The 12,625-nt window shown below is 42.8% G+C and overlaps 1 protein-coding gene across 1 annotated transcript in view; it reads left to right on the forward strand.

Moving 5' to 3' along the window:
• Positions 1-11,559: 11,559 nt before the first annotated feature.
• Positions 11,560-12,625, forward strand: part of CFAP46 (cilia and flagella associated protein 46) — an 83,447-nt gene continuing 82,381 nt past the window's right edge. Inside the window, exons 1-2 of the mRNA XM_062580369.1 lie at positions 11,560-11,609; positions 12,134-12,258. Coding sequence (XP_062436353.1) covers positions 11,561-11,609; positions 12,134-12,258 — 174 coding nt within the window. The 5' untranslated portion in view covers position 11,560. The remainder of the gene's footprint in view (positions 11,610-12,133; positions 12,259-12,625) is intronic.

Raw genomic sequence — 12,625 nt, forward strand, 5'->3', positions numbered from 1 at the left:
TCAAAAAGTCAGATTCTTTGATATGCTGTGGCTGTTGGAAATAGTTCAGGTTTGCTAAAGTTGAAATGAGAAAAAAATATCCACCAATATCAAGTTATTAGAAAAGATGACGTAAATATTGTGCCAATATTTTTAAAAGGGACAACTTTGATAATTACAAACTGCATAGTGCCTTATCTTAATTAATCCTTAGTAACGCTGCTAAAAGACTAATATGAGCAATAAACAGGATGATTTTATGAGCACTAGCCTATACTGTTCATAGGAAATAGATGTTAAACAAATGAGATCTTCTAAAAGCACTAAAACTGCTGAAGGCACCTGTCTTAATGTATTTTCTAATTTCTGTAAAAATAGTTGAATTAGACTTCTATGACATTTTAATGACAAAACATTACCAATATATGAATTCAGGGAAAGCAACATTAAATGGATTCAAAATAATTAGGGTTGATAAACCTTAAAGTTACTGTGAATACAGAAAAAGCATACCAAACAGGCAGACTTTCTATTCGTATCCCACAGTGATTGCTTCCTGGTATTTAATATTGTTATTAATGTTAAAAACTATTAAATTATTACTGCTAAAATGCAAAGTCATAAAATGGCAGGTGATTGAAGATACACTACAGAGACTTATCCTGATGATCTCTTTTGCACAATAAGCTTATTTTAATATGTGCAAATACAACATTATATGCAAACACAACATTCAAGGATTACAGGTCACACTGACAACAGCAGCAAGTAGCAATATCCTCAGCTATAGGAGTACCAGAAAGAATTTAGGTACTCTAGTAGATTTAAAGAGAGAAGCAGAGAGAAGTGAAAAAGATGAATTTAAGATGAATTAAATCTCAATGTAATTATGCTGTTAGGAGGGCGAAGCAGATCCTTGGATGTACTTGCTTAGAGTAGCAATCAGAAATAATAGCTTTCTTGTATCTTAATCCAGCATTTGTCAAATGGTCAACTAAATCTCTTAAGAAGCTAAAGTCCTAAGGATTATTAAGTTATAGAATCATAGAATCACAGAATCGGTGAGGTTGGAGATCATCCAGGCCAACCCCCCTGCTCAGCAGGGTCACCTAGAGCATGTTAGACAGTGTTGCATCCAGGCAGGCCTTGAATATCTCCAGAGAAGGAGACTCCACAACCTCTCTGGGCAACCTGTTCCAGTGCTCCGTCACTCTCTCAGTGAAGAAATTCCCCCTCACATTCAGGCGGAACTTCTTGTGGTAAGTTCCTACAACTTTCCCAATAATAGAGGTATAGAAGTGTTTTCTTATTTTATGCTTAAGGATATATTCATTAGATGTAAACAGATATAAGACTGAATACTGCTAGTTGTGCTACTCACAGAATTACTTGTTCTGTCTTGTAGCTACTTCTAAGCTACACACCGGAATGGCACTTAAGGCACCCTCAGTAGCCGTGCAGCCCTCATTAAAACTCTTCTCTCTGAGACCTACTGAAAATTGGAATGGGTAAAATTCTAACACTACTGCCTGTCGTAATACACATCTCTTATTTCTTTGTTTTCCACAGTATGAAAAACATTCAAGTAACACCTGTGAAGAGATGAGGGCAGTACCCAATAACAGGAAATTAAACCTGCTTTGAGCAGGAGTTGGACCAGATGACATCCCAACCTAAATTATTCTATGATTTTATGATACAGCTCAGGAGCAGGTAGGATTATGAGTCAGAACTCCTAGACAAAAGACACAGAAAGCAGTGTTTAAACATGAGACCCCAATGAATCCTGATGAATGCCAAAGAGTGGGTTGCTACTCTAATAAAATAAATTAAAATAAGTAAATTTATTAAATTTATTAAAATAAATTAAAATAAGTGTAATAAAATAAGTAAGGTGTCTAAGATACAGAAGCAGTTGATAAAAGCTAATTTTTGTTTAGCCAGAGAAAGTTTAAACTGAGTGCAAAGATCATTTTTTTTTTGTCAGTCTTTGGTGGTGGGATCCTAATTCACTATGGTCTCTAGGGATTACAGCTGCCCAAATTGTAACAATTATAACATAACTGTAAAAAGAGATTCCCTAAGCAGAGACAATCTATGAATTCACTGCATGGAAAGCAAGGTTACTTACAGTCATTTGGCTGCACACAGAACAGCAGATCACGTCCACCAGGGGCAGTGACGATATGAGTAGGATAAGGGGTGTTAGTTCCAAATATGATTGATTTTTCCACGCACACTTGACTGGCAGACCTACATCGCCCCCCACCCCCCGTCCCAAGCAGATCGTTAATGAGGCTGTTCTCACAAAATTTCATATTACCACAAACATTTGGTTTTATATTACCAAATTAGCACAAAGATTACAGTATTTCTTTTCATCTGATAACAGAATTATTGTACAATTGCATGGATAATCATTTACAAAAAGCCACTCTCTCCACTGCGGTAATTTTGTGGATACTATCCGTTTGTATATTTAGAAATCACTCTTAATTTCCTGGAACAAGAAGTAGAAAGGAAATGAGCGCCCACATATGAGTGCCCAAGCTCCTCTTGATCCTTCTCACAATGGCAATCTGCAAGGAGAGATCTGTGAATTTTACTCTCCAAATAGTCAAAACTGTCTTCCTCCCTGCCAGCATCTCTCAAGCTGTAATCGTTTTACTGTCTCCCAGTTTTATGTTAAAATACTGTTTCCAAAACAGGGCTTCCTGGGTCCCATCCCCCAAAGCCCATCGCAGATTAACCAAACCCAGATTCACACAAGCCTCTAAGACACGCAGCGCTCAGAACCTCTCCCGAGCTCTCGCCTCAGAGTACGCTGCGCTGCCTGAGAGGCCTCACACGCGGCAGCCGCAGCCCGCGCCACCCCGCCGCGCTCACCTGCTGCCGCCGGCGAGGCGGGGCGAGGCGGCGGCGCCGGGGCGGCGCGGGGCGGCGCCGGGGCTGCGGGCGGCCGGCCGCGCCAGCAGCAGCGCCAGCAGCAGCCCGCGGACCCCGCTCATGGCGTCACCTTGTCGCTAAGAAACGCGGTCACCGCCCCTCGGGCCGCGCGTGGGGGCGGTGCGGCGCATGCGCACAGCGCCGGCCCCGCCCCGCCGCTGTCCCCCCGCGCGGCGCCGGGGGGAGGCCGCGCGGGGCCTCGGTGCTGTGGCGGCGGCCGCGCGGCGCGCAGACGGTCCGCCGCGGGAAGCGGGGCGCGGGAGAGCGTGCAGCCCTGTAACCGTAACCACAGGCACCCAGTGCCAGCTTGAAAGTTACATCGCGTACATAGAGTAGGCCTAATGTTTAAAGATGTTTCATAGCAGGATTTTCTGTGTTATTTCTCTGGTAGAATTAATGCTTCATGATAGTTATGCAGGGGTTATATTGTTGATTCTTCTTAATGTAGCACTTCTAACAAGTGAATTACAAAAAAAAATGTAGGTACTATAGTTTGAAAATAACTAGAAAGTATCAAATGTTAATGTATTCATATTGTGGTGTGACAATTGCTTCAGAGCAGTTGTGTGTAACCCTGAAAATGCCAGATGCTGTTCTGCTTTCATTTGCACTATAGAAGTTGAGTAAGTTGCTTAGTTGTCCTTTTTTTTTTTTTTTTTTTTTTTTTTTTGGTGCCTGACAGTGCATCATCTGGTCAGTATGGCTGCCTGGAGAGAAACAACTTTTCATTCATGTTAGGCATTTTATTACAATCATTTCCATTTGGTGGCTCTGATAGGAGAGGACCGTTCATTTTGGTATGAAAATTCTCACACAAATGCCAGATCTTAACTGAAGTTGCACAGGGCTAATGCCTGGCTAAGTTTAGCTTGTGAAATTACATTTTTTTTTATTGAAGGTTTTTTTAAGGTACTTTCAGGAGGTATTTTTTCCTACAATGTTTAGTTAAACTTTGAAACTCAATGCCCTTCCTTTTATGTTGCTCTTCCTTATGTGCATTCATATCTTCATGTTAGTATGCAGCTGAGGAATGAACAGAAATATGTATGTGTAGTCTCCTGAGAATCATACATGAAATCATATTTCATGAGGTGGAGCTATATTTGCAGCCCAGATAGTGCAGTTGGCCTTAAGCTCCCTTGAGATACTTAGTGTAGAGCACAAAAAAAGAAGCAACAGGTGGGAAAATGCTGTAGAAGACTCTTTATAGGTTAGGCTGTTAGATATCTCTTACATGATACAAAAATATAAAACCACCATGGAAAAGCCTTTTGGAGAAGGCTTGTCTTGCAGTGCAGGAAATGAGATGTTGAATTTGCAAACCAAAGAACAAAAGAGTCAGGAAGATTATGGATGTATATGGATGAAGCCGATGGTTTGTTTGAGGTCTGTGCGATTCTCTGCCGAAGTCAAGAGACTTGCATTGACTGTAGGAGTACCCAGATACTGTCAGCCCACAACAGCCCAGTTTTAATTGTGTTGGTTAAAACAATTACTGTAATCTTATTTTTTGTAGTGATGACTAAAAGGTCGGTAAGGGCACATCAAGACTCTTTAGCAAGAGCTAGTAACAGCCAAAAAGCAAAGGTAATCAGGAATACTGGTATCAGGAGGGTCTAAATATTCCTGTATAACAACGGGGAGAATAAATGTTTTTGTTCTCAGCTTTGAGTAACACAGTCACTCTATATTGGCTTACACTTGAAAAAAAATCCAGAAAGCTAAACTAAGGTAAGTATCTGGAGGGAGGGTGTGTAGGGGATGAGGACAAACTCTTTTCAGTTGTCCCATGTGAAAGGACAAGAGGCATCAGGCAAAAACTGAACCACAGGAAGTTCCGCCTGAACGTGAGGAGGAACGTCTTCCCTGTGAGAGTGACAGAGCACTGGAGCAGGTTGCCCAGAGAGGCTGAGGAGTCTCCTTCTCTGGAGATATTCAAGGCCCACCTGGATGCAACCCTGTCTAATGTGCTCTAGGTGACCCCTGCTTGAGCAGGGGGGTTGGACTAGATGATCTTCAGAGGTCCCTTCCAACCTTACCGATTCTGTAAAATACGAGCATCCTCCAGCTCTGTTCTCCTTTTATTTAACAGTTCTTTGATTTAATTGCCTTTAATTTCATTCTCTCATTTCCAAGCAAATTCAAGTAGCTGTTTTTTTAATGTGCTCTGTTTTATTTTTGTAAGGTAGTGATTGATCAAGTAGAATCATAGAATCAGTAAGGTTGGAAGGGACCTCTGGAGATCATCCAGTCCAACCTCCCCACTCAGCAGGGTCACCTGCAGCATGTTAGACAGGGTTGCATCCAGGCGGGCCTTGAAGATCTCCAGAGAAGGAGACTCCACAGCCTCTCTGGGCAACCTGTTCCAGTGCTCCGTCACTCTCACAGTGAAGAAATTCCCCCTCATGCTCAGGCGGAACTTCCTGTGCTTCAATTTCTGCCCATTGCCTCTTGTTCTTTCACATGGGACAACTGAAAAGAGTTTATCCCCATCCCCTTGACACCCTCCCTTCAGGTACTTACACACATTGATAAGATCCCCCCTCTCTGCCTTTATAAATTTGGCTATTATGGCAGCTTTTCCCCTCTGCTTTGACAAAACCTGAATGTGTTAACTTTTGCAAAGTACACCAATTACCTTATACTTCAGAAGGGTACAGGACACTTGTGTTATGTGGGAGTTTTTCAGTAGGATGTCTTTATTTTACTTGATATCATGTGAATTTAAATTTAGCCTTCAATTACAATGCATAAGCCTAGACTTTTTGCTAGATGTGCACTTTCATAGGTAAAATAAACCAAAATGAATGAGCATTCTCTAATTTGGAACTGTATTATATTGAGTATATAGTTGAGTAGCCCTTTCAGTGTGAATAAAGGACACATTAAATAAGACAAACTTTCCTGACTCAGGAAGGCTAGGTATTAAAACAACCCATCCTTTTCGCTGAATATATATAGATTTGTGGAAGATTATTTAATGAATTTGCTTACTAAAGGCCTCAAGTTTTGCATTTACTCTGAGACTTGTCCTTTTTTCAGCTGTTAGTAATTTAGATCGCCTGAGCCATGTTAAATTACATTAAAAAATATTTTTTTCTGAAAATGTATGTAGTTTGTACTCTTGTATTGCATAGAACTAACTTGAAGGCGACCTACAAGTTTGCTACAAATTTATTATTTTGAATTTTTAGCCTTAAGAGGGAAGAAAAGATAAAAACTTTTTTTTTTTTTTTTGTTTGTTTTTTTCCCCACAGACCTGCAACTCCAGTTTGGGTGGGAAAAAAACTCAGATTATTTTTTATCAAGGTTTGCTTACACAAAATGATATGCCCTGTGCTCCTGAAAAATCACGGGAACAGGTGAAAAAGAAGCAAGAATGATTATGCCTGGAAACTTGTGTGCTTTTTGTTGATGTTCTAGAAAAATGTAAGTGCTGCTTAGAAGAATCTTTCTCTGATAAACTTGTTCTCAGCTCTATTTCTTCTTACTAAAACCTGGAATCCTAACACAGTTGTTATTTTCCTTTCTGTATTTTTTTGGGCGTTTTAGTATTACAGAACAAAAAGATTTTATTTTCACTATTATGTCACAACTCATGTGACCATGTGTTACATCAGTAACTTTTAATTAAATTTTGGGATAATACAACCAGATTCCTGTCACAGGTATTTCATGAGAATTGATAAATATTCTGAGACATTCATGCTACAGTGAGGTTATTTTGGCTATTACCTCCATTTCAGGAACACTTGTTTTATTCCCGTCTATTAATATTCATACAGGCAAGATTTTCTTTTCTTTTTTTTTTCCATTTTGATGGGCTCTATGGGCAGGAGTAGCTAGGAGAACAGTTAGAGGAGTCTACAGCTGAGTTCTCTGCAGGTTCTCATATATATAGTACGTATGTTTGTAACGCTTCCAGTGCTTCATAAATGGAAAGGATGTCCTACTGTTCTAACATAGACTGGAGGTGTGGTTTCCTTTTTCTCCTTTTCCTCGGTTTCCTTTTTACTCATTTTCCTTTTTCTCCATTTCCTCGGTTTCCTTTTTCTCCTTTTCCTCGGTTTCCTTTTCGCTTGTTTATTTTTTCCTCATTTTTCTCCCTTTCCCCGTTTTTCCTTTTCCTACCTTTTTTCTGTTTCCTTTTTCTCCTTTTCCTTTTTTCCTTTTCGCTCGTTTTTTCCCGTTTTCCTTTTTTGTTCGTTTTTCCTGTTCCCCTTTTCGTTTTCCTTGCTCTTTCCCCTTTTCCTGTTCCCCTTTTCCGCGTTTTTCCTTTTCCTCATTTTCCTTGCTCTTTCCCCCCTTTCCTGTTCCCCTTTTCCGCGTTTTTCCTTTTCCTCGTTTTCCTTGCTCTCTTCCCCCCTTTTCCTGTTCCCCTTTTCCGCGTTTTTCCTTTTCCTCGTTTTCCTTGCTCTCTTCCCCCCTTTCCTGTTCCCCTTTTCCGCGTTTTTCCTTTTCCTCGTTTTCCTTGCTCTCTTCCCCCCTTTTCCTGTTCCCCTTTTCCGCGTTTTTCCTTTTCCTCGTTTTCCTTGCTCTTTTCCCCCCTTTTCCTGTTCCCCTTTTCCACGTTTTTCCTTTTCCTCGTTTTCCTTGCTCTCTTCCCTTTTCCTGTTCCCCTTTTCCGCGTTTTTGCTTTTCCTCGTTTTCCGTGCTCTTTTCCCTTTTCCTGTTCCCCTTTTCCGCGTTTTTCCTTTTCCTCGTTTTCCTTGCTCTTCCCCCCCTTTTCCTGTTCCCCTTTTCCGCGTTTTTCCTTTTCCTCGTTTTCCTTGCTCTCTTCCCCCCTTTTCCTGTTCCCCTTTTCCGCCTTTTTCCTTTTCCTCGTTTTCCTTGCTCTTTCCCCCCCTTTTCCTGTTCCCCTTTTCCGCGTTTTTCCTTTTCCTTGCTCTTTTCCCCCCTTTTCCTGTTCCCCTTTTCCGCGTTTTTCCTTTTCGTTTTCCTTGCTCTTTTCCCCCCTTTTCCTGTTCCCCTTTTCCGCGTTTTTCCTTTTCCTCGTTTTCCTTGCTCTCTTCCCCCCTTTTCCTGTTCCCCTTTTCCGCGTTTTTCCTTTTCCTCGTTTTCCTTGCTCTCTTCCCCCCTTTTCCTGTTCCCCTTTTCCACCTTTTTCCTTTTCCTCGTTTTCCTTGCTCTCTTCCCCCCTTTTCCTGTTCCCCTTTTCCGCGTTTTTCCTTTTCCTCGTTTTCCGTGCTCTTTTCCCTTTTCCTGTTCCCCTTTTCTGCGTTTTTCCTTTTCGTTTTCCTTGCTCTTTCCCCCCCTTTCCTGTTCCCCTTTTCCGCGTTTTTCCTTTTCGTTTTCCTTGCTCTTTCCCCCCCTTTCCTGTTCCCCTTTTCCGCGTTTTTCCTTTTCGTTTTCCTTGCTCTTTTCCCCCCTTTTCCTGTTCCCCTTTTCCGCGTTTTTCCTTTTCCTCATTTTCCTTGCTCTTTTCCCCCCTTTTCCTGTTCCCCTTTTCCGCGTTTTTCCTTTTCCTCGTTTTCCTTGCTCTTTTCCCCCCTTTTCCTGTTCCCCTTTTCCGCGTTTTTCCTTTTCCTCGTTTTCCTTGCTCTTTTCCCCCCTTTTCCTGTTCCCCTTTTCCGCGTTTTTCCTTTTCCTCGTTTTCCTTGCTCTTTTCCCCCCTTTTCCTGTTCCCCTTTTCCGCGTTTTTCCTTTTCCTCGTTTTCCTTGCTCTTTTCCCCCCTTTTCCTGTTCCCCTTTTCCGCGTTTTTCCTTTTCCTCGTTTTCCTTGCTCTTTTCCCCCCTTTTCCTGTTCCCCTTTTCCGCGTTTTTCCTTTTCCTCGTTTTCCTTGCTCTTTTCCCCCCTTTTCCTGTTCCCCTTTTCCGCGTTTTTCCTTTTCCTCGTTTTCCTTGCTCTTTTCCCCCCTTTTCCTGTTCCCCTTTTCCGCGTTTTTCCTTTTCCTCGTTTTCCTTGCTCTTTTCCCCCCTTTTCCTGTTCCCCTTTTCCGCGTTTTTCCTTTTCCTCGTTTTCCTTGCTCTTTTCCCCCCTTTTCCTGTTCCCCTTTTCCGCGTTTTTCCTTTTCCTCGTTTTCCTTGCTCTTTTCCCCCCTTTTCCTGTTCCCCTTTTCCGCGTTTTTCCTTTTCCTCGTTTTCCTTGCTCTTTCCCCCCTTTTCCTGTTCCCCTTTTCCGCGTTTTTCCTTTTCCTCGTTTTCCTTGCTCTTTCCCCCCTTTTCCTGTTCCCCTTTTCCGCGTTTTTCCTTTTCCTCGTTTTCCTTGCTCTTTCCCCCCTTTTCCTGTTCCCCTTTTCCGCGTTTTTCCTTTTCCTCGTTTTCCTTGCTCTTTCCCCCCTTTTCCTGTTCCCCTTTTCCGCGTTTTTCCTTTTCCTCGTTTTCCTTGCTCTTTCCCCCCTTTTCCTGTTCCCCTTTTCCGCGTTTTTCCTTTTCCTCGTTTTCCTTGCTCTCTTCCCCCCTTTTCCTGTTCCCCTTTTCCGCGTTTTTCCTTTTCCTCGTTTTCCTTGCTCTCTTCCCCCCTTTTCCTGTTCCCCTTTTCCACCTTTTTCCTTTTCCTCGTTTTCCTTGCTCTCTTCCCCCCTTTTCCTGTTCCCCTTTTCCGCGTTTTTCCTTTTCCTCGTTTTCCGTGCTCTTTTCCCTTTTCCTGTTCCCCTTTTCTGCGTTTTTCCTTTTCGTTTTCCTTGCTCTTTCCCCCCCTTTCCTGTTCCCCTTTTCCGCGTTTTTCCTTTTCGTTTTCCTTGCTCTTTCCCCCCCTTTCCTGTTCCCCTTTTCCGCGTTTTTCCTTTTCGTTTTCCTTGCTCTTTTCCCCCCTTTTCCTGTTCCCCTTTTCCGCGTTTTTCCTTTTCCTCATTTTCCTTGCTCTTTTCCCCCCTTTTCCTGTTCCCCTTTTCCGCGTTTTTCCTTTTCCTCGTTTTCCTTGCTCTTTTCCCCCCTTTTCCTGTTCCCCTTTTCCGCGTTTTTCCTTTTCCTCGTTTTCCTTGCTCTTTTCCCCCCTTTTCCTGTTCCCCTTTTCCGCGTTTTTCCTTTTCCTCGTTTTCCTTGCTCTTTTCCCCCCTTTTCCTGTTCCCCTTTTCCGCGTTTTTCCTTTTCCTCGTTTTCCTTGCTCTTTTCCCCCCTTTTCCTGTTCCCCTTTTCCGCGTTTTTCCTTTTCCTCGTTTTCCTTGCTCTTTTCCCCCCTTTTCCTGTTCCCCTTTTCCGCGTTTTTCCTTTTCCTCGTTTTCCTTGCTCTTTTCCCCCCTTTTCCTGTTCCCCTTTTCCGCGTTTTTCCTTTTCCTCGTTTTCCTTGCTCTTTTCCCCCCTTTTCCTGTTCCCCTTTTCCGCGTTTTTCCTTTTCCTCGTTTTCCTTGCTCTTTTCCCCCCTTTTCCTGTTCCCCTTTTCCGCGTTTTTCCTTTTCCTCGTTTTCCTTGCTCTTTTCCCCCCTTTTCCTGTTCCCCTTTTCCGCGTTTTTCCTTTTCCTCGTTTTCCTTGCTCTTTTCCCCCCTTTTCCTGTTCCCCTTTTCCGCGTTTTTCCTTTTCCTCGTTTTCCTTGCTCTTTTCCCCCCTTTTCCTGTTCCCCTTTTCCGCGTTTTTCCTTTTCCTCGTTTTCCTTGCTCTTTCCCCCCTTTTCCTGTTCCCCTTTTCCGCGTTTTTCCTTTTCCTCGTTTTCCTTGCTCTTTCCCCCCTTTTCCTGTTCCCCTTTTCCGCGTTTTTCCTTTTCCTCGTTTTCCTTGCTCTTTCCCCCCTTTTCCTGTTCCCCTTTTCCGCGTTTTTCCTTTTCCTCGTTTTCCTTGCTCTTTCCCCCCTTTTCCTGTTCCCCTTTTCCGCGTTTTTCCTTTTCCTCGTTTTCCTTGCTCTTTCCCCCCTTTTCCTGTTCCCCTTTTCCGCGTTTTTCCTTTTCCTCGTTTTCTTTGTTTTTTCTTTTTCCTTTTCTTTTTTCCCTTTTTCCTTGTTTTTCTTTTTTTTGCTTTTTTTTTCCTTTTTCCTTTCCCCTTTTTCTTTTCCTTTTTCCCCTTTTTCTCGTTTTCTTTTTTCCTTTCTTTTTCTTTTTTCCTTTTTGTTTTTTTGTGTGTCTCTTTTTTGTCCCTTTTCTTTGCTTTTTCTGTGTTTCTCTTTTCTCTTTTCCTTTTCTTTTCCCGTTTTCTTTCTCTCTTTCTCTCTTTTTCCTTTTTTCTTTTTCTTTTTTTTGTCTGTCTTTGTTTTTCGACTGTTCTTTTTCATGGACTGTTGTTCTCGAGAATTCTTTTATTGTAGAAACCTGCTTAGCTGATGTGCCATGTGAAGAGTACAGGGATGACAGAACCAGGAGTCTCAAAAGCCATTTGTACCTGATGGCCTTTGTCTGCGTTGGCAGGTGCGAGCCAGATGTCTTTTGCTGTTTCCTTGTGCTTCAACCCAAGGCCGCGGCCGCCATTTCAGTGGTTCGCAGCGCCGCTGCCGACGCCGTTCTCGGCGGTGCCCTTAGCGCCGCTGCCTGGGAGGGCCCGCGGCGCCTGCGGGGCGGTTCTGCACGTGACGGGCCTTCAGCGCGCGCGCGCGCGCGCGGCCCGGGCCGCTGTTGTGGGAGCGTTGCCGGGATACGCGCGCGGTGCCGCGGGCCAGCGGTAACGGCGGGAGAGGGGGGCTCCCGGTGGGGAGCCTGATCGCCGGCTGCCCGTGGCTGTTCAGGGAAGTCTCTCTCTTCTCAGCCTCCTCCGTGGGCTCGGTGTGAGCGGCATGGACGTGGCGATCGGGGAGCACCTGTTCGCAGCCGAGGCTCACCGAGGTAAGGGGATGTCACACCCCTGAAATACAGCTCTTCCTTAAAAAAATCCAATTGCCTGAGCGTAATCTACTGCGTTTCTAAATATATATGAAACCATTTTTTCCTCCGAATGCTTTAGACGTGCTTCTTAGCTGCAAAAATACATAACTCCTAATGTGTTTTTAATTTCCTGTTTTTTTTTTCTCCCAGTCGGGTTTATTTTAAATGACGGCCTTAAGGATCTAATCACGAGTTATATTAATGTAAAGAGTCCTTTTGACTTCAGGAAACTGTGAATCAGGCCTGAGAAATAATTAACGTTCTTGTTTGCATACATTAGTGATTTACAACTGCAGGGGGCTCATTAATGCTTCAAAATGTTGTTTTGAGCAACATTTGTTTGGCTATTTTTTCTTGAACATTCAGTTCCTTTCTGTAAAAGAGAAAGAACGTGCAATATAGCAGGTTTAAAATAATGTGACCAAACATCTTTCAGTCTACCTTGAAGCATAAATTGTTACATTCTGTAGTCTTCTCTGTTTCAGATGTTAAAGCTTTGAAGAATGCTTATGAGTTGATCAAATCAGCCAGTCCAGGAAAATCTGCACTCAGTTCATCACAGAACTTCAGCACTGACTTGTATGTTTTATGTGCTGAACAAGCACTCCAGGTAGCTTTACTTTGTTGTTTAGGCACTTTGTTTGTAATAAACAGACATTTATGTGACTTATAGTGTAATTATAGTGGTATAAGTCATTACTTAAAATTATTGCCGGAAATGCCTGGGAAAAACATTGCACTTCAGTTTTCTGTCTTTGCAGAGAAATTGTTTAAACATGCATTTTCAGTTAAATCTCAGCTTCTTCCTGAAGTCATCACTTCTTTAGAAACAATCCGCAAACTGTGATTTGTGAAGTTTATAACTCGTACAAAATATGCCAGGTATACTGTTGCAACATTGAGTAGTTCGTCATGCCTTGTTTTCTTGTTGTGAAAAACTAGCGTTAGCAGTTCAGTTATGATTGATGAAATTTTTT

Source organism: Rhea pennata, chromosome 7 (assembly GCF_028389875.1).
Source record: "Rhea pennata isolate bPtePen1 chromosome 7, bPtePen1.pri, whole genome shotgun sequence".
In the NCBI taxonomy this organism is placed as follows: Eukaryota; Metazoa; Chordata; class Aves; order Rheiformes; family Rheidae; genus Rhea; species Rhea pennata.